Source organism: Orbicella franksi, chromosome 2, assembly GCF_964199315.1.
Source record: "Orbicella franksi chromosome 2, jaOrbFran1.1, whole genome shotgun sequence".
NCBI lineage: Eukaryota > Metazoa > Cnidaria > Anthozoa > Scleractinia > Merulinidae > Orbicella > Orbicella franksi.
Window position 1 is genome coordinate 24,626,888 of NC_138146.1, and position 23,332 is coordinate 24,650,219.

Below are 23,332 nucleotides of genomic sequence, written 5' to 3' on the forward strand. Positions count from 1 at the left end.
AACCGACCAAGGCCAAGTTGGTAACAAAGGAGCCAATGGGAGTTGCTACTCGTACTAGCCCCGGCTCATAACGCAATGAGTGTGAAAAGGATGGTCAGCGTGCTTCATCCCATGATTGTTAAAAACACCAATAACAATACAGAAAATAAAACTTACTCTCGGTGAGTTGGACCGAAACGCGTCGGGTTTTCTGCACTACCAAGTCTTTACTGACAGTACTTACCAACATCTTGTTGAAAATTTCCAGTCTCAAGTCGAGATTTGTCGCTAAGCATATGTAGCTGATCTTTGACAAACAGGTCTTTTTCGGCCAGGGGAGGATTTAAATTTTTTTTTCTTTCTTTTTTTCTTTTCAACGGTTAATTAAACACTCCATCTTTCTTTCACAGACGGCTAATTACATAACTTACTTACGGTACTTACAATACTGGTTACTTACACCACTGAGGATTTAGATCGTTTGTACATGTTGGAGCACCTCCTTCATTTTCTGTTACATTATTGAGTAGTTGCAGTTCATGGAGGAACATCATGTCACTTGGGCAGGCCACCATGACGTCATCGTTTTTCTGAGTGGGGGTGATCATTTCCTGGTCCTCCCATAGCAAAACGTTACTTTCCATTTGATTCCTGTGTGTTTTGAAGAGATTGCCTTTTTCACATTCAGTGAACTGTTCAGCTCATAACTGTTATAAACCTCATACCCACACAAGGAGTGATTCGTCCCCTAATCCTTCCTCACATAATCAACTTTTTTAGTGGCACCGTACCTTTTCTTTAGTTTCATTTCTTTTCTTCATTTGTTGGCAAATAATTTTTTCAAAAAAAATCTTACCTCCCAACCAGCAGCAGAGAAAATGTACGTCAAACGGAAAGAAGTCATGTTTATCGGGGACTTTAATATGAACATGCTTGAATCACCTGATAACCCAAATGGCCCTAATAAAGATCTGACCAAGTTCAGCCAACAATTCTGTCTAACGAATGTTATTCACGAGGCTACAAGAACAACTAATTATTCAAGAACTCTACTTGACATTGTTTTAACATCACACCCTGAGAGATTGGCGACAAGTGGAATTTTGCAAGTCGGGATTAGCGATCACGACCTGATCTTTGTTGTGAGGAAACAAAAGCTACCGAGACCTAAGGCAAGAACAATAGAATTCAGATCCCTGAAGTATTTGGACTCGAACACATTTCTTTCTGATCTCAGAAACGTCCCCTGGGACAGCGCTTATATTTATGACAACATCGATGATATATGGGCACATTGGTCTGGCCTATATAAACAAGTCCTAGACGAGCACGCACCTGTAAACCGAATACAGCTTCGTAATAACCAATTGCCGTGGATCAGCCCAGACATTCAAAAGCAGATTCGCATACGAAACCGACTCTACAAGAAATTCCGTCGCGCGCCAACAGACTCAAACTGGTGTAAGTACAAAGAACAACGGAACAGAGTTACAGGTCTAAAGAGAAGAGCAGTCAAAAATTTCTGCGCCGATGCAGCCTCAGGAACATCATCTGCTGGTTTATTCTGGAAAAAGATGAAACCTCTTCTTCCGAACAACAAATCTAACACTGATGGCACAGCTAACATCCATCTTCTGGATGATGGGAAACTCGTATCTAATCCCAGCAACGTATTTAACGACTTCTTTGTAAATCCAAGAATACAGGACTCAGCCTTGAGCTTAACGGAAGAGAATTTCGGCGACCATCCTAGCATAGCAGCAATTAAAAGCAAATCATACAACCTTGACTTTGCTTTTAAGGAAATCAACAAGGAAACCGTAACCAACTACGTATTAAAAATGAATGCCAAGAAATCCACTGGCCCCGACGGTTTCTCTCCAAAGATTGCTAAACTTTCCGCTATAGCCGTGGCTACTCCGTTAACGTCTTTGTTTAATTACTGTATTCGCACGAGTACTCTGCCCAAAGAATGGAAAATGAGTAATGTCACCCCCATCCATAAGAAGGGCGATGTGACCGATAAAAACAATTACCGACCAGTCAGCGTTATCTCTGCAATCTCCAAACTATTTGAGAAAGTGCTGTTCGACCAGATGTACGCCTCCTTTGCACCAATTTTCTCGCCCAACATGTCGGGTTTTCTTAAGGGACACTCCTGCGCTACAGCGTTGATCAAATTAACAGATGATTGGAGACGCGTACTTGATGAAAAAAAAGAAGTGGGTGTAGTTGCTATCGATCTCTCCAAGGCCTTCGACTGCATTTGCCACAATCTGCTGCTAGCAAAGTTAAAAGCGTATGGCTTGCAAGAACCAGCCCTACAACTTTTAAGATCATTTTTGCATGACCGTAAACAAAGGGTAATATGCAATAATACGTGCTCTAGCTGGTCACTTTTACAGTGCGGCGTCCCGCAGGGAAGTCTCCTTAGCCCCTTACTGTTTAACATCTTTATGAACGACATGAACGAATCTGTTTCCGTCTCTTCCCTCCGCCTCTACGCGGATGATACAACCGAATATACGGCGGACGAAAGTCCTCTTGTGCTTCAACACGTCTTAAATCAAGACATGGAAAAACTATCTACCTGGCTTAACTACAACTATCTTCAAGCCAACGGGGACAAGACACAAGCAATGATTCTTGGGAATTCAACATACAATTACGATTTGGAGTTTGATGGCACCTTAATCGATATCAAAGAACATTTAAAGATCCTTGGAGTATGTCTGGACAATAAGTTATCTTTCAAAGAACACACAAATGTAACGCTGAAAAGAGTATACGCTAAGATTGCCGCACTTCGTCGCCTCAAGCGCCTAGTACCCATAGATACTTTATTACTTTTATACAGGAGCTTTATAAAACCGCATTTTGAGTATTGTAATTCTTTACTGATTGGTATAGGTAAAACGCTCAACAAAAAAGTGGAAGACGCTAACTACTACGGTCTACGAACAGTAATGAACACGGGGAAAACTTCTAATTATGAGTCATTACTCAAACTGCTGGGCATGAGAACGCTAGAACATAGACGTTTTGAACAATCTCTGATAATATTTTTTAAGTGTTTTAAAGAAAATGGCCCACGTTATATCACCAACTTATTCAAGCCCCGGGTCACGCCATACAATCTTAGAGGCAGCGGGCTAAACGTAGAACAACGCCCTTACAATAGTAGATTCTTCCACGGCTCGTATTCTTATATCATCTCTAGAATTTGGAATCAGTTACCGCCGGCAGCAAAAAATGCAGCAAACGTTCCAGCTTTTATTAATCATCTTAATACAACAAACTTTGGTGGCTGCCAATGCAGTTCTTGTCTTAAATGATTCCTTTATAGACATGTTGTATTTTTATCGTTTTTTAATATTGTATTTTTAACGCATATTTTTTAAGATATTAATAGTATGATAATTTTGTATTTTTTAATATATAGTTTTTAAATCTTTTTTTTAACATGGTATGTCAAACACTTTTATCATGAGCCCCTGGCTCGGGAGACTTGGGCAACCACTCCCCGTGTCCTTGACGTAAAATAAATTACCTTACCTTACCTTACCTTTACCAAACAAAGAGGGAAATGATTGCTTGACGCAAAAAAATGTCTGTTTCGGGATGGCCCATTATTTTTTGGAGGGGGTTGGGCAATTTTCTGGGGCATGAAATTTTTTTCTCACCTTTTAGTTGCGCACAATTTTTTGGGTGGGCAATAGCTTGTGCAAGAATATTTTTTAACATCAAAAAACGGGAGCTGGATAGTAGAAAGCACTTGCTCGATTTTTTTCCAATACCTCCCATACATGATTTTTTTTTTTTTTTTTTTTCTTTCAGCAGTTTTTGTTGTACAGGAATCTTTGATAATTGCCCAAACCCTCCCCTCCTCAAAAAATAATGGTCCATCCCTTAGGAGGCTGTAGGTGAAATCAAACATCCATAATTCAAAATGGTGTGATACTGCACAAGGCCGCTATGTGACACTATAACAGCCTGCGTGACAAGTGGAGAAAGGGAATTACGCGCGCTTGTTACGCTAGATACACTTCAAAGTTAGCCTAGTTGTCTCTAGACAGTTGGAAAGAAGCAGGGGTCAAGGGTCTCTGATAAACTTTTCGGAGTCCCGAAGAATTCCGAAAAGTTCCAAAGATTCCGAAATATTGTCCACGAGTGATTATAAAATTTCCCTGAGAAGTTAAATGTAAACATCAGAGGGTTGACAAAAAAATTTCGACTAAAATTTCCAGAAAACCTCAAAGAAGTCTTGAGTAGAAGCTAAAGATTTTAAACTATAACGCTATTTTTGTACCTTGGGAGATTATAGAGTGCAATCTCGATCTCCGAGGGAGACGAAAACGTAGTTCGAGCGAGGGGCGGGTAGGGGGGAGGTAAGATTACAGTGTTCGATTAGAGCAACTCCCGGCAGGAAATGACTTTTAGTTTGAGACATCGAGAGGTTCACCAAATTAAGGGTGCGAGAAATCAGCATTTCAATATAACGAACTTTGTAGATTTATGAATTAGGAAGTTTACGCTTACATGTCGTTTAGTGCACCTTGTGCCATCGTCACCTTGAAGGAAAAAATAAACAAATAAACAAACGAATATAAGTTAAGAACTAGAAATAAGGGAGATCGATGTTTGATGCCTGGGCTTAACATTGTGAGCTTTTCTTGTCTACATATACCGTCATTATTGACTTGTTTTGTGTATAAAATATCCACTCACGCCCTTTTCCAAATCCATGATCGCTGAAAACACCTGAATACTAAGTTATCTATATCACTCCTTACTGGCTCCTGATAGAAACCATATCATCACACAAAGCAACAGGCACTGATGGAATTTGCATCCTTTTGCTGAAAATTACCGCTCCAACCGTCTCTCGATCTCTGTCCCACTAAGCTCCGTCGAAATGGAAAAAAGCCAAAGTAATCCCTTTGCACATGATAAGGATGGATCCAAAGCGAGAAAAATAACTATCGCCTTATATCTTATCTTTTCTGCATTAAACACTCTATGTTTTTCTCAAGGACAGTAACTCAGTTAAATTGAGATTTTATTCTGGATTCAGAAAGAATTTCTTTACCGAAACTACGCTCATCGCAATCGTAGACAGGTTACTGGAAAACCAGGATAGCAAACGGGCCTATTGCAATGGAATGATCCGTTTGCAGATTTGTAGCAAATTGGCACGACGCACGGGAACACAGAGGTCAAGTTTCACCTTCGTAAGACTTACTAGCACAGTGTCGTAATAATCCCTCTGGCCAGTGACAAACGACACAGACAATACAATGCTGACCAATCAAAACCTGAAGTAAATACAAGCGCGGGAAAACGTGTGCGTGCGTGTGGTTTTTGTTTCACTTCTGATTGGATGAAAAAGTGGCGCGAGTGTTCAATACCAATTATGAGGCGTAACGATGCAAAACCAAAGCCTTTTCGACGCTAAAGCAAAAAACGCTCGAAAAGCAATTTTAACTTACATAGCAAGAAAACGCTTCCTGATTTTCTGAAAATTTTGTTTTACCGAACTGGCGATGGTTCATCAATAAATTCTTCGAACAGGCACAGAAATGAATTGTTTAAAACTTCGGCCGGACCGCAATATTTCACGACTAACGTGAGTCGCAAAGGAAGACCGACAAAAGATATCAGTTGGCTTGATAATGTGAAAGTCTCCGGAGTTGCAAAACCTAACTTTTTTTTCTTTTTTTTTTCCCACATTTTTATTGCTTTTGCACACACTCACACAAAAAAAAACTTTACAAACACTTAACTTTCATTAAAACTGTCCTACTAACATTTGTGTGATACTTTACGTGCAATTAACTTGTATTAAAACAAAAATACCGACGATAACGTAAGTAATTACAATAACACTAGCAATGGTTACATTTTTTTGACAAATCTAAACATATATTCTAAGTGTTTTTAATTTACAGTATTTTCCTTATTGTTATTTAAAATCTACAGAGAGGAAGAGAAGTAATGAGAAGAGGAACTTTGCGTTGTAAAACATTTATTAATCTTTTCGATTTTATACTTGTATTTTATTTTATAGTGTTTAACCTATCTTTATTCTCCAAACTTGGGGAAAACTTCCTGTTTTTTTCTTTTTCTTTTTTTTTTTTTTGATAATTAACAAAGTGAATAGTGATGGATCAGGTGCTTTTATGCTCTTTTTTTATATCAGAATATTGGTTTTTTTCCGGCCCACAGTGAATATTCTTACTTTTCTGCCAATTTTAGGCTGAAAATATTCTTGTGAATGTTCTCTGATTATAGGAATACAAAGTGCGGGCTATGCCGATGGCGCTGAAGTAATTTTGGAGACAGATTGTAGGCAATAAAACCTGATCATATGACACACATAACTTCTTGCAGAAATGTTGTGAGCATCGAACACACACGGCTAGTGCTGTTTTTGTTGTTTTTTGGCTAGTTTTGCCGTTTTGCGGTTAAGTCGAAAACATACATTGTATTTACAAATTTTCAACACACAAAATAATGTTCTTTTCAAAATCTCAGCCTTACGTTTATTCTTAAAATATTAATTCTTAAAATTTCGCAAATTTCAACCTCGATATTCTTACAAAATTTATTCCTATGTTAAAATAAAGGGCGTGACGAGGTGCTCATAGGTCTCTGGACGTGCGTACGCAAACAAGATTTGTAACACTTTAACACAACAAACAAGAATTTAAACAAAACTTAATTCCAAACCAACATCTTGCCAACAGTCTGTTGATCTCGCTATGGACATTATTATTATTATTTTCAAATGAATGTAAAGGAACAAGCGGTTCTGTGGACTTAATTTATTCGTATTCAGAAACAGGAAGTCGATGCGGTCCGTTCAGCTGAGACAAGCCATAATTGTCGAAACTTTTGAAAATAAACCTAGTCGGAATAGTTATTTGTTAAATTCCCAGTGAGAAAGTTTTCATTCCCCGCCGGTTTTAACGCGTCCCTCGATATTACTATTGCAAGTACACAGTCAACACTGACATTGTTGTTAATCAAGTGTTACGTACCACACTTAAAGACCAGTCTCACCTTAAATTTGCCTCTCTGACTGACTAAGTAACTACGTTTGCATAAATGACATCATCGGTTACGTCCTATCATCCAATCTTTTAACTGTGGTAGTTTTCCGAGACTGATACCCTTGCGTTCTAATCTTCAGTTCGTGTTTGTCGCCACCTCAACGTTTGCTGGTCTACTGTAAGTGCTAATAGCAACGATAAACCCGTTGACAGCTTTGGCTGCTAAGTGATGCGCAATTAAAAATAAAATATAAATATATGACAATTACTTTTGAAATGCACCATCTATACTGTATGCAGACTGTTCTTTTTTTATTATTATTTCACAAGAATCGAATTACAAAAAGAGGGGGAAAAAGCATGTTGGTACACACTGGGAGTTAAACTCAAAGGCCGCCTCAATAATTCCCAAACGATAACTTGATAAAAGCGCGATCTCTTCTGTCGTCATCGTTCAGTGGCCACCCTTCGAGTAATTTACCCGTGAAAGTGATTATTAGTATTATTGTTGTTAAAATAAAGTAACATTTGATCAACATTTAGTTGTTCTATGGAAAAGCCTGCTCAAAACGGGCATCCAAAAGAGGCAAGATTAGCAGACACGGTGTGTTCACCACGCTGCCTTACAGACTTAACACCTCCGCTGTATGTGGAAGACAGTATTTCTCATTAAATATTGAAAATGTGCTGCTCATAGTGATCATATCCAGTTGCCAGACTAAATTTAAGTTTCCATAAATTCTTACCCTTATAACAAGATCAAAAAACACCAACGTCCTTCAGCCAAGATCATGAACAAACGTTTAACATATCCTGCCTACAGATAAACGCGCGCCGAGTTATATGCATTAAAACGACAAGAACAGCTGGTAAGGCAAATTAAAACTTCAGCCAATCGGAACTGCTTTATTTTTACAAAGATGGTGTATATTAAATGTCTTTTTTACTCGCGGCTGGCCACCAGCTTGATCGGTACTGTACTTGTCAGTCTGTATGTTTATTTGCGTGTTTGCTTCTTTTCTTTAAGGGTTTTTGCTGTCAACAACGCCTCGCTTTTACCTTTTTTTTAATATTTCAACTTAGAAAGTTGAAGACAATAAAAGTTTTACAACAAATAGATAGTGTACTAAATGATGGCGTTGATTAGTGAAGGTAAATATAGAGATAATTAAAGCCATATATAGCTGGAGTTAACAAGAGATAATGGAACGTAAAACACTTTTAGCACCATTAATTTACATGACACTAAATAGAAAGCTTCGCAAAAATATTACAGCAGAATGTTCGAGGTCAAAAAGCAACTGTATTACTCAAAATGTTCTCTAATCTAAGTATTCAAAAGGCCATTTTCGAAATATTTAACATTTTAACATTGCTCCAATAGAAATTAAGAAATTATTCCTCATTCCTTCAATCACTCTTCAATCTCGATGTTATTTCTTTTGTTTCTTTTTTTTTCTAAAAAATCCTCGTTGATATAAGCTATGTCATGGATAGAGCAAGCCTCTCATTTGCTAGAATCAGTCTTAGTAATCGTCCCTGTTCTTAACAATCCTTGATTCTTCTTTTATCTCTGTAGTGATTTTTCACCTTGGTTAATTTTTATTTTGATGTTAGCCCGTTTAGAAGGCAACTTTGCACAAAAGATTGCTCGATATGTAATAATAGAGCTCCATTAATTTCAAACGTTTTCACCCCAAAAACTGTTCAACAGAGTATTCATTGCGTTTATTATAGTAATCACACTGATCTGCTTCAAACAAATTCAAACATGCTACCCCAGAGAGGTTTTCAAGAAATTTACACATTTTCATCAGCTCGTTCATCTTTCTTTCTTTCTTCATCTAAACGCAGCACTAACTTTCTAATTTCCGTCAACATCTTCCTCTGATCTTCAAGCTGTTCTTCGAATTTCCGTGCCTGCACAATCCTGACCTGTTCCTTTGCTGCCATGTCTTCTCTCAGTGAGAGATACTGTTCTCGCACGTGGTCCAACAACTCGTGTTCTGTCCCAGAATCCCTGATAGACCTCTGCTCAGTGTCCGACGAATACTGGGAAATGCGGCTGCTCTCACGCGGGCACATCTAAGCGATGAAGATTTAACAAATTGACGTCAGTTTCTCAGTCACGCGTCTGTCGTGTTACTGATCATGAATTGCCAATAACACGACCGATTCATGAAAAACTGACGTCAATTTGCTTTTTACAATAACAACATTGTATAAACTAGAAAAGCATGTGTCTGTCTGCTTATTGACAATGAAAATTAACCAATGAGCGCGCGAAATTGGTTAGGATTTGCTTCGAAACGTATGCAGGGCGAGATTTTGTTATGTCATTTAAACTAGCGAAGCAAGTTTCGTCCGAAAAGAGCATAATACGAGACTGACATACCTTGGCAAGCACACGAATTCCTTCGTATCCCAGTGAAATAAAGGGATACAATTTGGTTTGTCCTGCGGTATACTTCATTAGAGTACGCGCGACTTCTTTGCCGTTCAAGGAGAACAAAATGGGTATAGAGCTGTTTTTGCGGTTATCAAAATCCACATGACAGGCAATAAGATCACCACGGTGCGCCATGGCACCTACAACATAAAAAATATTGCTATCAAACTACAAAATACAAAGAACTGTTACCCGGCAGGACTACCGATAATTTTCCACATGTGTAGCTTGTAAATCACATTCACCGTTTACAAGAGCATTTCATTAGAGCATTTAGTCAATTTTCTTTTTCCCAGTGAGCAGAACATTTTCTTTGGACCGCGTGCGTCGTTTCACTTAGCTAGTTCGTTTCCACAGGAGTCTCAAACCCTGATATGATAATGATAATAAACCCAAATCAATACTAACATCCATGGAAGCGGTTTAAAACAGTTAAAATTAAGCACTATTTTGAAACAAAACCAGCTTCGATCTGATGTAGAAAATGGCCCAGAGAAAGTACGAGCTCTGATTGTTTTGGGTGTACTCAAAAACGCTGTGGAAACACTCGCCTGTTGGCTCGTGTTCCCACGGCATTTCTCGTCCTCCCAAACTTTCACGCGTGTGTCTATTAAGCAATTAGATTATGAGCTCGAGATTTCAGGCACGCGATAGTTGACGAGGGCGCAGCCCGAGTCAACCATCGCGCGATAGAAATCGAGAGCGAATAATCTAATTGCTTAATAGACACACGCGTGAAAGTTTGGGAGGAAGAGAAATGCCGTGGGAACACGAGCCGACAGGCGAGTGTTTCCACAGCGTTTTTGAGTTCTCCCAAAATTGTTTTAGTTAGTACAAATCTACTAGTCGTTCAAAACTTAATCTAAATCCTCTTCACAGACACTTCGAAAACGCCAACAAGCGGCCGTCATTTTGTTAACAAGAGCACACTGCTACTCACTATCTATCACAGAATAGATAGTGAGTAGCGTTGCCAATCAGAGAAAGGAATTCGTGATAGAACGCTAGTAGATTTCTACTAAAACTTGATAGAAATACGGAAAAATGTTTTTATAGCTTAAGTGTTACCTTCCACTTCTCTCCCCAGGTCTTCGCAGCCACGTGCAAATATTTTCCCATCGTCAACGTGATAGCCGACTGTTCCATCAAGCCAGCCAGGCATCATGTGACAGTTGTAGTTTTCAAACACAGTCCCCACGGCTATAACACGCCTCTCACCACTCTCCTGGATAAGCACCTGAAAAACAACGCGGTTGTGTTTTAAGCAAGGTAAGTGGTTATCCCCGCAACTTTCAAGGGTGTTTATTTCATGATTTCGCGTATGTTTAATTTTAACAAATTGACGTCAGCTTTTCATGCGTCTGTCCTATTATTGATTATGAATTTCGTCATAACACTGTCAAAGTATCTTGGATCCACGAGACGATAGCTGAGTGGATCATTGTCAATAACAGGACAGACGCGTGAAAAACTGACGTTAATTTGGTTTTGACGATAACAAATTGTCAAATTGTCCGCTCTCGCTCGTTGACGCATCGCATAAATTATAAAATCATGTGTCAGTTCGCTTATTGACAATAAAAATCAACCAATGAGTGCGTGAGGATTTCTGCAGTTATCGTCAAAACTCTAATGGATCGGTCACAGAGAGGTTGTTTTCTTGTCATGTGCTAAATGGCGACATTTAACATCGGTTTTCGTTACTGGTAACTGCAGAGTAGGAAGAAACGAGGGAGAGCTACCAGTACGTTAGAGAGAACATTGCGGTAATTTGAGTTCAACAAATTGAGAGAAGACAAGCCAAGGTTAGAACAAACTAATAGCACTGTCCTCAAAATTTTACCAATGACGAGATTAAGAAGACAAACGAGGTGGTTGACGATGGAAAGATTTCGAAAACGCAACGTTCCTTTCACTTAGATCACGTTGCAAGAAATTTGGAACTCCACGGGTCATTAAGTGCACCACGTTTATCTTTGAAGGGGAATTTTTAATTCATATAGATCTTACCTCAATCCGCGGTTTCTCTGGTGTGAATGGCATCAAGTACCTAGCGCTATGAATACCTCTAGGTTCGTTTTCCTTGCAGACGTCGCAGTAGTCAGGTCCTTTGTATGTCAAAAGGCAGCCGTCAATACCAATACCTAATGACTTCCATGCCTAAAGTAGTATAAGGAACAAAAACCCGGTGATGACAAGTTCGCAAGCACTGTTTTTGTTTTTTTGTCAACAGTACTCGTCATTTGCATGTTCCTCCAACTTTCTAATAAAAGAAGCCTCAAGCGAATTTTAACACAGCCAGGTAAAAAACGCAAGGCCCATTGTCCATTTTGCTCTCAATTTCCTTCAGTGCTTTTGCATAAACCGTTTCTGTCAATATCCCCCTAAACTTAACTGAAAATAATGAATCTGTAATAGTTAATCTGTAAAGGAAAAGGGACAACAACTCAGTTTTGTTTGTTGGTTGGTTGGTTTGTTGGTTTGTTTGTTTGTTGGTTGGTTTGTTTATTTGTTTGCTTGCTGGTTTGCTTACTTAAAAGAGCGTTTTCAATCACGTGGCCGGCACACATACAAATTTATTAGCGTTGAAATAAGAAAAGAGTTGAATTCCCGCAGGATTGGTTTGGTACACCAACATGGCGGCCGTTTCATTGTTTTGGGACACTAATATGGCTGCCGTGACGTCATATGAAAACGATATATTTTTTGTATGCTTGTTTATCAAGAATCTAAACAGATGAGGAAACCTTACTTTTGCACCCGTGATTAATTTCTCCTGTTTGCTGCTTGGCTCTCGGAAAACCTGTCGGACAATCTGATTGGCCATTCGTCGACCTCCATCAGTTTCGTGAAGTAAGTGATCCATCTTTCTCCCCTCTGAAGATAACAAATTAAAAATACATGAAGTTCAGATTAATCGTACAGGTACCAAGATGAAAGAACCTTAACTTCTCCTTCTTCAGTGGTTGGCAAACTAGAATTGTAATTAAATGAAGATTGTTTGTTCTCTCACCTGTTAGCGGAAAAGAATAACCATATGTTTCAAAATAAGTCGTTTCTAGTTTCTTCACCAGTTTATCCAGCGCTATTTTCTGTTGAAATTGGAAGAACTAATACGTGAAACGTAAGCAGAGTTAGTAAATTCGTGATTGGTACGGATCAACTTTCATGTCAATGGTTTTGACTTTTCTAGTGATTGGTTAAACATTGCATGTAACTGGTTAAACTTTTCTTGTGACTGCTTCAGCCTGTCATGTGGTTGGTTTATCTTTGCACGTGATTGATTTGACTTTTCATGTGGCTCCTTTAGCCTTTCACGTGATTGCTATAACTTTTCACGTGATTTGTTTAACTACGCAGAGGACTTGTTTAAACGTGATTAGTCTAAAACACAACGTAATACACTTGTATACGGTTGTTCGAGAATCAGAGATGATGGAAAAAAGGAAAAAAATAAGCTGTTGAAAATAAAACAAGGGGAAGTGCACTGTATTTGTTATTGTTATTGTTGTTGCTGTTGCTATTATTGTAGATGTGTTGTTGATGTTGGCTCTGTATTTTTTGCTTGTTTTTTGGTTTGTTGATTGGTTGGTTAATTAACACCGTAGTTCTTGCTGTTGTTGTTGTTGTCAATGTCTTGTGTTTCATCAGCTCTCCACAGCTAACGCGCATCGTAAAATTGTAACTTACCCGTCCGCTCTCATCCAGAGAAGATTCATGAAATCTTCTACAGATACACTTTTGACACTGTCGACATATTGCAAGTAACGGGATAGACAGGAGGTTGAAAGGGACTGGTACTGGATGATACGAACTGTAAGTCTTGATAGTAATTGCCTTTTTGAAGGACCACTCCCTGAGAGAATTATCCTAAAATTGAACAGAGACGTGATCAAGGCTTCATAAACTGAGGTGAGCTAGCCCAAGCTAGCACAACTAACAGTAATTGCTAGGTATAAAAGGAGAAATCTGATTAAGAGACTGCCTACGAGAGAGTTGAGCAGCAAAAACTGGATCATTGAATAATGCAATTCGAGAGTTTTCATTGGCTTAGCCATCATGGGTTATGAGCCATTATACCATGATCTACAAATATGGCAAGCATAGATGTGATTTTGGGGGGCGTTTTTATTTTTATTTTAGTCTAGTTTTCTATATTTTGGGGGCGTTTTTAGTAAAAGAATTATTCCACTCGTACTTGTTAGATATGAGATGATTATAAACAACCTCATATCCAGCGTGCCTCGTTGGCTATCTTCCATCTCATATCCAACGCGCGCTCGGGAAATAATTGTTAAATAAGACATCAAATATAGTGTTAACTCTTAGAAGCATAAATAAGTATTATTGGACCGAAAGATTTCAGAGAAAATTAATCGTTACCTGAACCTGTTGATAGGTGTTGGAGAGTAACGCAATCATCATGTTAACAAGAAGGACAACTCCCATGATTAGAAACAGAATGTACAGCAACTGAGTCAGGCTAACTGACGGATGATCGACGGAATTCAAGGAGTCCAGGTCCGCTAAGCCCAGTAAAGACCACGCCAGGTGCTTTGCCATAGTCCACCAGCTGCAAATACAATCACACACCTGATCTAATCAGAAGCCCCGTGGGAATCTCTTGTACCTGTATAGCAGTGTTACCTCTGTGTCGCCAAAACGAAGACCAAGAGACTCCTATTCACAACTTGCAATTCGTTAGCAACGTGAGTAGAAAACAAAAAACGCTAAAAAACTGATTTTATACGCATTTAACCATTGTGCTGTGTTTAATGACTGGTACTCTAGATCTATGTCACAGGCCGATACTTGTGTTGCTATTTAAACGTAACGAAGAGTTGTTGGGAAAGAAAATACCGTTTAGACAAGATAACAGTGAGAATGTGAAGCTATGACACTATAAAAAAATTAAACTTACCAGGTAAAGCCGTCGTCATTACATGCCCTGAAAATGATTTAAAAGTTGGTTAGAAACCTGGCAGACCCTGAAACAAAACCAGCGATCTCTTAGTTATTATTTTTTTGTTTTGTGTTTTTTTGACTGTTGAAAACTTTGAAGAATATTTCTAGCCAAGTGATACGTAAAACAAGCGAATAGCAGTTCAGCTAACGCAAACATAGTAACAATCCACCAAGTACTATTCAGTTCACTGTTTTTCATGTATAGATTTGTAAAATGAGACAAGACCCGCAGGAATGCTATACTCACAAGTCTTTCCCTGATGTCGTTGAAGAGAAAGACTTCTCAGCAACATAGATCTTTGTCATGGCTAGTGAAAATGCCAGGATCGTTGCCAAGAACTGCCAAAATATTGCTAGTACATCCCACATGATGAAAAACAGAGCGATCTGTATGGCGCCCATTCCTCGCACGCACTCCATCACGTGACCAAAGGCTCGCAGTGTCAGAAACATGGCGATGAAGCCGTAAAAATAGCCAGCCACAGCCAAGGGTCTGTTTTGAGTCACTGCAGTGGATTTCCTCCATGTGATCATGCGCAGAGTGAAGGTGATTACGTAGAAAACGAGAATTATGAAGTCGAGCATATTCCAGCGATCACTGAAAGAAAATGACAGATTTATTTCACCTCGCTGGTCTTCAATTATACATTTCATATTGAAATATCAATTCATCGCCCACCATTTCGCGGTTGTGGGAGGAGCGGTTTCACAGTCGTCCGTGTTCGAACCCTGACTGGCCCTGGCACTGGCTTTCTTCTTGAGCAAGACTTTTTCCTCTAACAGTGCCTCTCTACACCCAGGTTTATAAATGGGTACTGGCGAATTGAATGATGTGGGTAACACTGCAATCGACTCGCATCCCATCCGGGGCGGAGTATAAATACTCTTAATTGCTTTTCAATCCTGCGACGGAAGCCGGCGATAAACGCCGGCGTGATGGGCTACTTGGCTTGAACACAGACTTTGCCCCCTACCTTGTTACTGAAATGGTAACGCTAATGAAAACTGGGTGAAACACTTCGGGCCTAGCTCGTCCTTTGAGAACACACTCACCATCTTGAACGGCAATTGATCAATGAATCAGTCAATATATAAATCCGCCATCTTAACGGCCATTGACCTCAACAATTGGCCCATACAAATACTCATGACGACATATCATTCTCAAACCGACTTGATTAGGCGGGTTAGGGAAGGTAGATATGACTACATGAACAACCCTGCCCTTTGGAATCGCGTGGGGTCCATAGTCAGGCATGACACTATAAAGTGTGATAATAGTTCGTATAGTGTGATCGTCCGCGTGAGGGTAGTTCTGAAAAGAAATGTTGCTGGTGACTGACATTTCGACAACCTGAGCGGAAGTCATCTTCAGAGTCAAGTGAATAGTGTTTGTCAGTTTAGCCATGATGGTATTGGCTGAAAGACTCATGTAAAGTTTGTCATCAGTCATTGGTGGGTTTCGATCCGTCTATTGTTAGTCAAATTGGTCGGTTTTTGGTCCATGTATTGTTAAGTCGGTCTGTTAGAAGTCTTATGACCACAAGAAAACAACAATTGAACGTTAAACCAACATTTATAGGCCGAAGCAAGCCGCCACACGTACCTGAAGTAATTAGCAAACCGCTTTAAGCCAACATTTTCATCTGATGTCGGTGCACTCTGTTGATCAACGAGTGTACACATTTCGTAGTTCGATCCCTGAAGCGATCTTTGGCGGCTTTGTCTTTCTTTTCTCCCGGCCTTTGTATTGCCCATGAACTGGTCAAACTCGGTCACAATACGCCCAAGGAAAAAAACTAAAACGACCCATTCTAGTCGACTGAAGGCAAGAGTTGAAGGCGAGAGACAAATGGCGAAGTGAAAGCCAAGAAGGGTGAGGTAGCTTAGAGTATCGCGGAAAAAGATGAAATAAGGAGTCGTGAAGTAGTCAAGGTACCTCTCTGTGAAAAAAAGATAAGTGTAATATAAAGTACGATTACAGATTAAGAAAGAAAGGAGGCTTCGAAAAGCTGTGCAATGAACAGTCTGCTCACTATTTTGGCGGTAAATAGATTGGACCTGTTCAACAGCAGTTATACCAAGGTTACTCACACCCGGACTATCGCACATGATAATCGATTGTTTTCTTTTGAATGGCACTCGTATTTTACTTTTATTATTAAATGGAATCCTGGCTAAGAAAACCAGTTTGATATCAAATCTATCGCTTGAGTTTGCTTGCTTTTTTCCCGTTTCACCAGCCGCCATGGTAGTGTTGGCAAAGAGGGGGGATTATAATTTCATGCGTGTTCAATAAGTCGTCTAACGTCGAAGTTGCGTACATTTACATACGTGTTTCTAATAGTTTCTAGTACTATTCTACCGCGGTTTATTTTTCGTAGACTCCATATTTATCTCTCCGACAAAGTGACTGGCGAAACAGAACTCGTATACGAAATGGAGATATCGACTTACAACCACAGTAAAAGAGAACCATTAAAAGTACAATACGGAGCCTAAACTGTTTTTCAGCCAAGATTGTCGTAAAGGCCAAGGAAGAGCATAGACTAATTACTTAATGTTTCAGGTATTCTTACCATAGATGTCCTTTCCCTCCAAATCTGTTACAGAAAATAAAAAAAAACCGCCAAGTCTATTAAAATTGAAAAACTAACTCATAATTTTGAAATTGCCTAGGACTTACAAGTTTTGCTTGATTTTCAGACAGCCCGAGGTCAGGCTATGTAACATTGGACATTCCTTCCCAGAGCGCGCATCAAATTCACGTTGATGCTGACCAAAAGGATCGCGGCCTCTGGAAACAAGGTTGGAGGCGACCAAGGCAAAGCTCACTCTGCAAAGAGTCAGGCGTTTTCATCACTTGAGAGTCACGAAACACGAGCACACGCAGCAGGAAGAATCAATGGCGTATTGAGAAATTAGACAAAGGACACCATTTTACAACTATCTTTTTCGCGACAGAACACAAGTTACCTTGTATAACAGCTGTCCCTAAAGTCCTCGGTGATTCATATTCTCCATAGTGAAGGGCAGTAACATCGTCGCTTGCTATCTTGTTTAGTTCTGATAGTTTGGCGTGTTCTCCAACACCAACAGGAACAAGTTTAACACCTAACTCTTTGAGCTCGTCGAGCAAAGGTTCTAGCGGTTTACCTCGAGCGCTAACCATGTTGAGCGTGTCATTAACAAATACCACGAGTACCTAAAGGAAAACATAAATACGTCAGTAATGTGTTGTTTAAATCCAAAAAACTGGGGTACCGCCAGTGGTTAGAGTCATTTATCGTGAAGGGCGTGGCCAGTGTGCAATTACAATGCAGCAGGTGGTCCATTCCCGCCACTCTAGCTTCCCCGTTGGGTGGTTGAACACAGGCGGCAGAAGAGTGAGAGAGACTGTCTCCTCCCCCGCCTAGGTTCAACCCTTGCGGAGTGTATAGAGCGGCAAAGGAAGAGTTCTGGGACTAGACTATGTGGCAGGTGGCAGTAACATCGAAGCCCTTTTTTACAAGTTGCACCACAGAAGTGCTGCCTCACCTTTTTGGCTTCTTTTCGAACTTTTGGACTCTTGAATGCATCACGAGCCGCACACAGGTCGTCAAAGAGCCGTGGAGACGAGTTAGACTTCTGCAATACCTCTACTCTCTTCAGCAATGCAGTTATGTCTGCGCAAACATCTTCAAAGTTGATGTTACCAGGCGAGTTGTCCTCGTCACGTAAAACCAAACAGTAATTGACAGAGAAATAGCCGTATTTATAAATGAGGTAACTGACTGTTCTCTTTATCAGGGTAAACACCTTTTCTGTTACATCCCTGGACATCGTCACAACAAAACACACCTCAGTCTCTACAAAATAATCACAAACAATATTACGGTATTGACAATGTTGTGAAAGAGAAATTTGGGTGAGTTTTTGGGTGACGAGAATTTTGTCAAAGCAAATGGAATGAATGGCCCATTTCCTCTACTAGACGCGCCTATAAAGAATCATGGTAGTTGTATTAATCATCTTGGACTGGATATTTGTTTTAATGCATACACCTCCCATGATTCCCTGCAGGCGCGTCTCATAGAGGAAATTGACCATTGTCTCTTCGGTGGCATCACAGGACATTTACGTACTGATGATACTGTAGAACCCAAACCACCCGACACAAACGGTTCGGCGATCTTTTAGTTGCAGGATTTTTGTTCCAAAACGGGAATCAAAGCAGAGATGAAACTGTAAAACCCAAACTTGTTTTAGTTTTTCAAATGCCCTTTATTTACAGAACAACTTTCTGTTCTTCGCTCATTAAGCTTTAACAAGTTAACTAACCAATCGATAAAAAAGCTTAATGTTCGGTGATTTCTTGAGGCAATTGACAAAGTACAGGGGACCCATAATAGATGAGCATTCCAAACAGGGTGCTTAGCAATACTCCTGGTCCTTTTGTACCTCGTGAAACCGGAGTGAAAGATGAGCACTGATGTTGCAATAGTGTGAAACACGTTTTACGTTTGGTTCTATCTTGACCAGTATTAGAAACATAACCCTTAAGTTAGGAAGCGTTGTTACCAACCTCTGGTCTTTCTCCAGAGCCGCTTGATCAAATGAACAATGAAGAAACAAGCGAAGACAACAGGAAATAGGAAAACATCAAGCACGGGCCAGAGGTTAAGGAAAAAGTATCCCCAGCGGTTGGGACTCGTCCATGGTTCCTTCCTTACTGAGGCAAAGGAACGGTACCATCTTGAATTAAGCAAGTTATACACCACTGGGTGGGACAGGAACTGTGAAAACGACAAGACAAACATGTGACTGGTTAGCCTGGATCTGTCATTAAAAGCAAACGGCAGTGCTCGTTTATCTCGTGGTAACAAGTGCCAAGTGGTACCTCGTGATATCTCGTGGCACCTTGTGTCGCCTCGTGGCACCTCGTGGTACCTCGTGGTACCTCGTGGTACCTCGTGGTACCTCGTGGTACCTCGTGGTTCCTTGTGGGTCCTTGTGGTCAAGGGTGAGCAGGGTAGCGTTCTCTGTTCCAACACCCTTACAGCCTGGGGGAGAGGGTTCAGAGACAAGACAGACAATAGTCTACACGACCGTATGATCCCAAATCTGCTCGTTTACATGGAGTAAAATCGTGCGAGTAAGTCTTCACCGGTCATTTGAAACTTTGAACGGCTCTGTTCCTGACTATACGGGTACCTAACACGGTGTCGGTGGACACTTGACAGCGCGATCCGTAGCGATTTCGGGATTTACTCGCGTCCTCGTGGCACCTTGTAGCACCTCGTCGCACATTGTGGTACTTCGTGGTACCTTGTGATACACGGTGGTACCTCGTGGCACCTCGTGGCATCTCGTGATATCTCATGGCATCTCATGACACCACGTAGTACCTCGTAGCACCTCGTCGCACCTTGTGGTACCTCGTGGTACCTTTTGTTACACAGTGCTATCTCGTGACACCTCATAGTACCTCGTGGTACCTCGTGGTACCTCGTTAACTGAAAGTCAAGTTCCTTAACAACTCAAAGTTAATAACACGGCAAGGGTTCGTTAGTATAGCGTACTATTACAAATGATTCTCTATTGATCTAATACCTTCTTCTGCTCGGTATTGATGGCCTTGTCCACCACATGATCGAAGCAACTTTGAAATGTGTTCCTGGTATCGTTGTCGGATTTTAACGGGTTTATCAAAGCTGACGTAAATTCATCCACAGAATTCACTAACGTTTCAATTTCGTCTTTCTCGGGGTTTACACTGTTTGCTGAATCTTTGAGTATTTTATTTACCTGCGGAGAAAACACGAAAAAATACAAAAAATAAGTGAAAAAGGCAAACGTAGTTGTCTGCCTGCCTGACTGTCTACCAATGGAACTTCTCGGCGATAAGGCGGCCATTTTGCTCGGCAGGCAAATTAGTATGTAGCTGCTCCCTACGCAACCTATAATAGCTATCTGAGACAATAGAATTCCAAATAGCTGCCATATCCGCGAAAAGGTCCATTTGTTTGCCCGTTCGCCGGCATTGGACTACCTGCTTGCTTGCTTTCTTCTCTGTCTGTCTGCCAGGCTGTCTGTCTGCCTGTCTGTCTGTATGACTATCTGTCTGTCTATCTTTCTATCTATCTATGTATCTGTTTCTTTTTGTCTATTTGCCTGTCTGTCTCTCTATGTGTCTGTCTGTCTGTCTGTCACCTCACCTGCCTGGCTGCTCGCGAACCTTCCCATCTACCCGTTTAGTGGTACTTGTTACCAAAACATCGAAGCCTTCCCGTGCGCGGTGACCGAGGTGACCGGTTAAAAATGTAGTGTCTGTATGGGCTGGACCAAGACTAAGTGTGGCGCCCCTTGGCGAAAGTTTGACTTCTTTTGCAAGAACATTTCCTTTACAAGGATCAAAATCAAGATTATGCCGGCGCCACTCACCTCCAACGCTTTAAGTAAAGCATTAGTCTTACAGCTTGTAAGGATTTTCGGAGTTAATTGTTCTACAATGACATCAAAATCGCCTTTCTTCAGAGTGTCGTCAAGTTTCTTTTCAACATCTGAAAGTGAAACAGATCAAACCATCAGTGTTAACACGTTTATACTTCAACTCTTTTTTTTTATAACTGGAAAACTTGTTTTCCACAAAGCAGGCTTTCCATTGCCGAAATTGATTTTAAAATGGGTTGTGATGATAGAACTTGCTAAGGTCGATTTTTCACTTGGATTTGGACTGGACAGCATGAAGGTCAGTCATAAACAGTAGACATGAAAATGTTTTACGCTATAATTCGATTAGCGCCTACCTTCCAATAAGTGCATACCCCCCCCCCCCCACCTTAGTGAGGCCCGTTGTCTGAAAGACTTTTTTAATTAACGCACGCAGTTGGAATTAAAACCTCCTACAGCGATAAGTGGACTTAACAATAAGATCCCATCTCTCAATTTACTAGTACCGAGCTAAGATTAGGTTTGATTCGAGAGCTACTTGCAGTTTAAGTTTGGGGTTGGCTTAATCTTGGTCACGACATGTTGTTTGCTCACCCTGTCTCCAAAAAGCTCCCTCCCTTTTGTTACCAAAGTTTAATAAGCGTCCCAGGCATGAACTCGAATTTTTGCAGTCACTAAAACAAGTATTTATCGTTTCCAATCGTTCGTCTACTCATGCTAATGACATACAATTATCAGCACTCGACAATAAGAATACTAAACAATGTGCTACGTTCATACTTCCTCTTCTCTCACCTACAGCTTTAGATTCTTCGTTTGCCGTATCAATTCCTGGATGTTCATCCTCCGTATCTGCAAGAGAAAAGGGAAAAGAGAGTCCAGGATAACATGTACGCGCATGCTCAAGGCGAGCCAATCAGGATGTAGCGTGGACGCGCGATAAAACTTAAATTGCTCGTTCAAAACATGCTTAACTATACAACTAAGCACATGACTAAAACAGTTAGAGACATCGTCGCAAAATGCGTCCCAACCCAATTTTAATGGGCGTGTATTGAGATCAGGAATGCCTGAAAAGTCAGTAACACTGTTAAAAATTTAATCAAACGCTTACCAAACGCGAGAAAGCTCCCCTCTTCCAAAGGGGTCTCTTCGCCAACCGTACAAGGATCCAGAGAGATATCTTCGGGAGAGATAATCTGCGGATGGTCTAAATTACCCGAAATGCTCGGCGGGCGAACACGCCGCATTACCTCTCGTGGCATATCACGTGGTCGGGCTACAGACAGCTTAATCTCTCTCGGCTCGTCGTCGACTGGCCGATCAAGTTGGCGACATTCCTCGTCCTCACGACTCCTGGCAAGGGTTGTTGGTGTTATAGGCTGAAGCTCCATTTCTTCGCCTAAATCAGTACTAAAAAAAAGACAATTCGAAATAAATCATTGGCCGAGTTTATACTAGAGACGAATTATCCGACGCCGAATTTATATTAGGAGACTATTTATCCGTCTGAGACGGTTTATCCATCTGAGACGATTTTTCGTTTTGATAATGATAACTTGTTTAGGTATAAATGTGTTTAGACGAATAACGTGGCCAAATTCGTCTTCAGCTGTTTCGTCTGTCAGCACGTCTTGAAAACGTGCTGACAGACAAATTAGCGAAAGACGAATTTGGCCACATAATTCGACTTAAAACCGGATTCATACCTAGACGATTTATCCGTTTCAGGCAGTCGAAATACCTGTCCCAGACAGCTAACTCGTCTCAGACTGATAATTCGTCCCTAGGATAAATTCGGCCAAAGAGTAAAAGTTAATTTTTTTTTATCGCCCATCGCAACAACAAAATTATTGATTGACAGATATGTAAATCTTGACAATTCTAAATCAGAAACTAGCAGTCGTGCGCATTTTCGTGTGGATTCTGTAGCTTTAGGTCAATTTATAGAGTTTGTGTCATGTTTCATTAGTAAAGTGTCATCAGTTTAAAGTGTCGACCATACCAAGCAATTTAAATAATTATACTATGTCTCAAATTACGGTGTATGGCAAACAGGATGTTCAAGAACAAGAGAATATGAACTTGACAAAAATATAAAAAAACCCGGATTGATTTCGACTAAATCGCAAAAACATTTCAAATCATACTTTTTAACAATAATAGTAAATGGCCGGCAGATAAAAACTATTTTGATGGCATTACTTCAAATAAATAAGGCTTGAGGGAAGATTTTGAACACAAAAATTATAATGCAAGAACTAACCTACTCATTTACTTGACAATGATATCTGACGATGTCGTGACGTCGTTTACTTATTTCGCTAATTATTACTTCAAATAATACGAAAACGTGACTTGAATCCATGAAAATTCTGTTAATTTCTTTTTTCGCGATCTCGAGAACAAGACTTTTTCCTTACATCACCCCCCCTATAATTTTCGAGCAATTTTT

The 23,332-nt window shown here is 40.3% G+C and overlaps 1 protein-coding gene across 1 annotated transcript; it reads right to left on the bottom strand.

The window, feature by feature from the left end:
- Positions 1-7,328: 7,328 nt before the first annotated feature.
- On the bottom strand, positions 7,329-23,301 carry LOC145478784 (uncharacterized). The gene is made up of 19 exons (XM_081456934.1): positions 21,992-23,301; positions 21,673-21,729; positions 20,869-20,987; positions 20,038-20,232; positions 19,010-19,220; positions 17,983-18,293; positions 17,422-17,650; positions 17,025-17,048; positions 16,052-16,388; positions 14,693-15,043; positions 14,402-14,428; positions 13,864-14,053; positions 13,171-13,350; positions 12,494-12,572; positions 12,233-12,357; positions 11,491-11,640; positions 10,549-10,717; positions 9,427-9,620; positions 7,329-9,116 (listed from the first exon to the last, which is right to left on the bottom strand). Exons 1-19 carry the CDS (start codon positions 22,269-22,271, stop codon positions 8,832-8,834), a joined length of 3,513 nt encoding a protein of 1,170 aa, XP_081313060.1. The 5' UTR covers positions 22,272-23,301; the 3' UTR covers positions 7,329-8,831.
- Between the last annotated feature and the right edge of the window lie 31 nt (positions 23,302-23,332).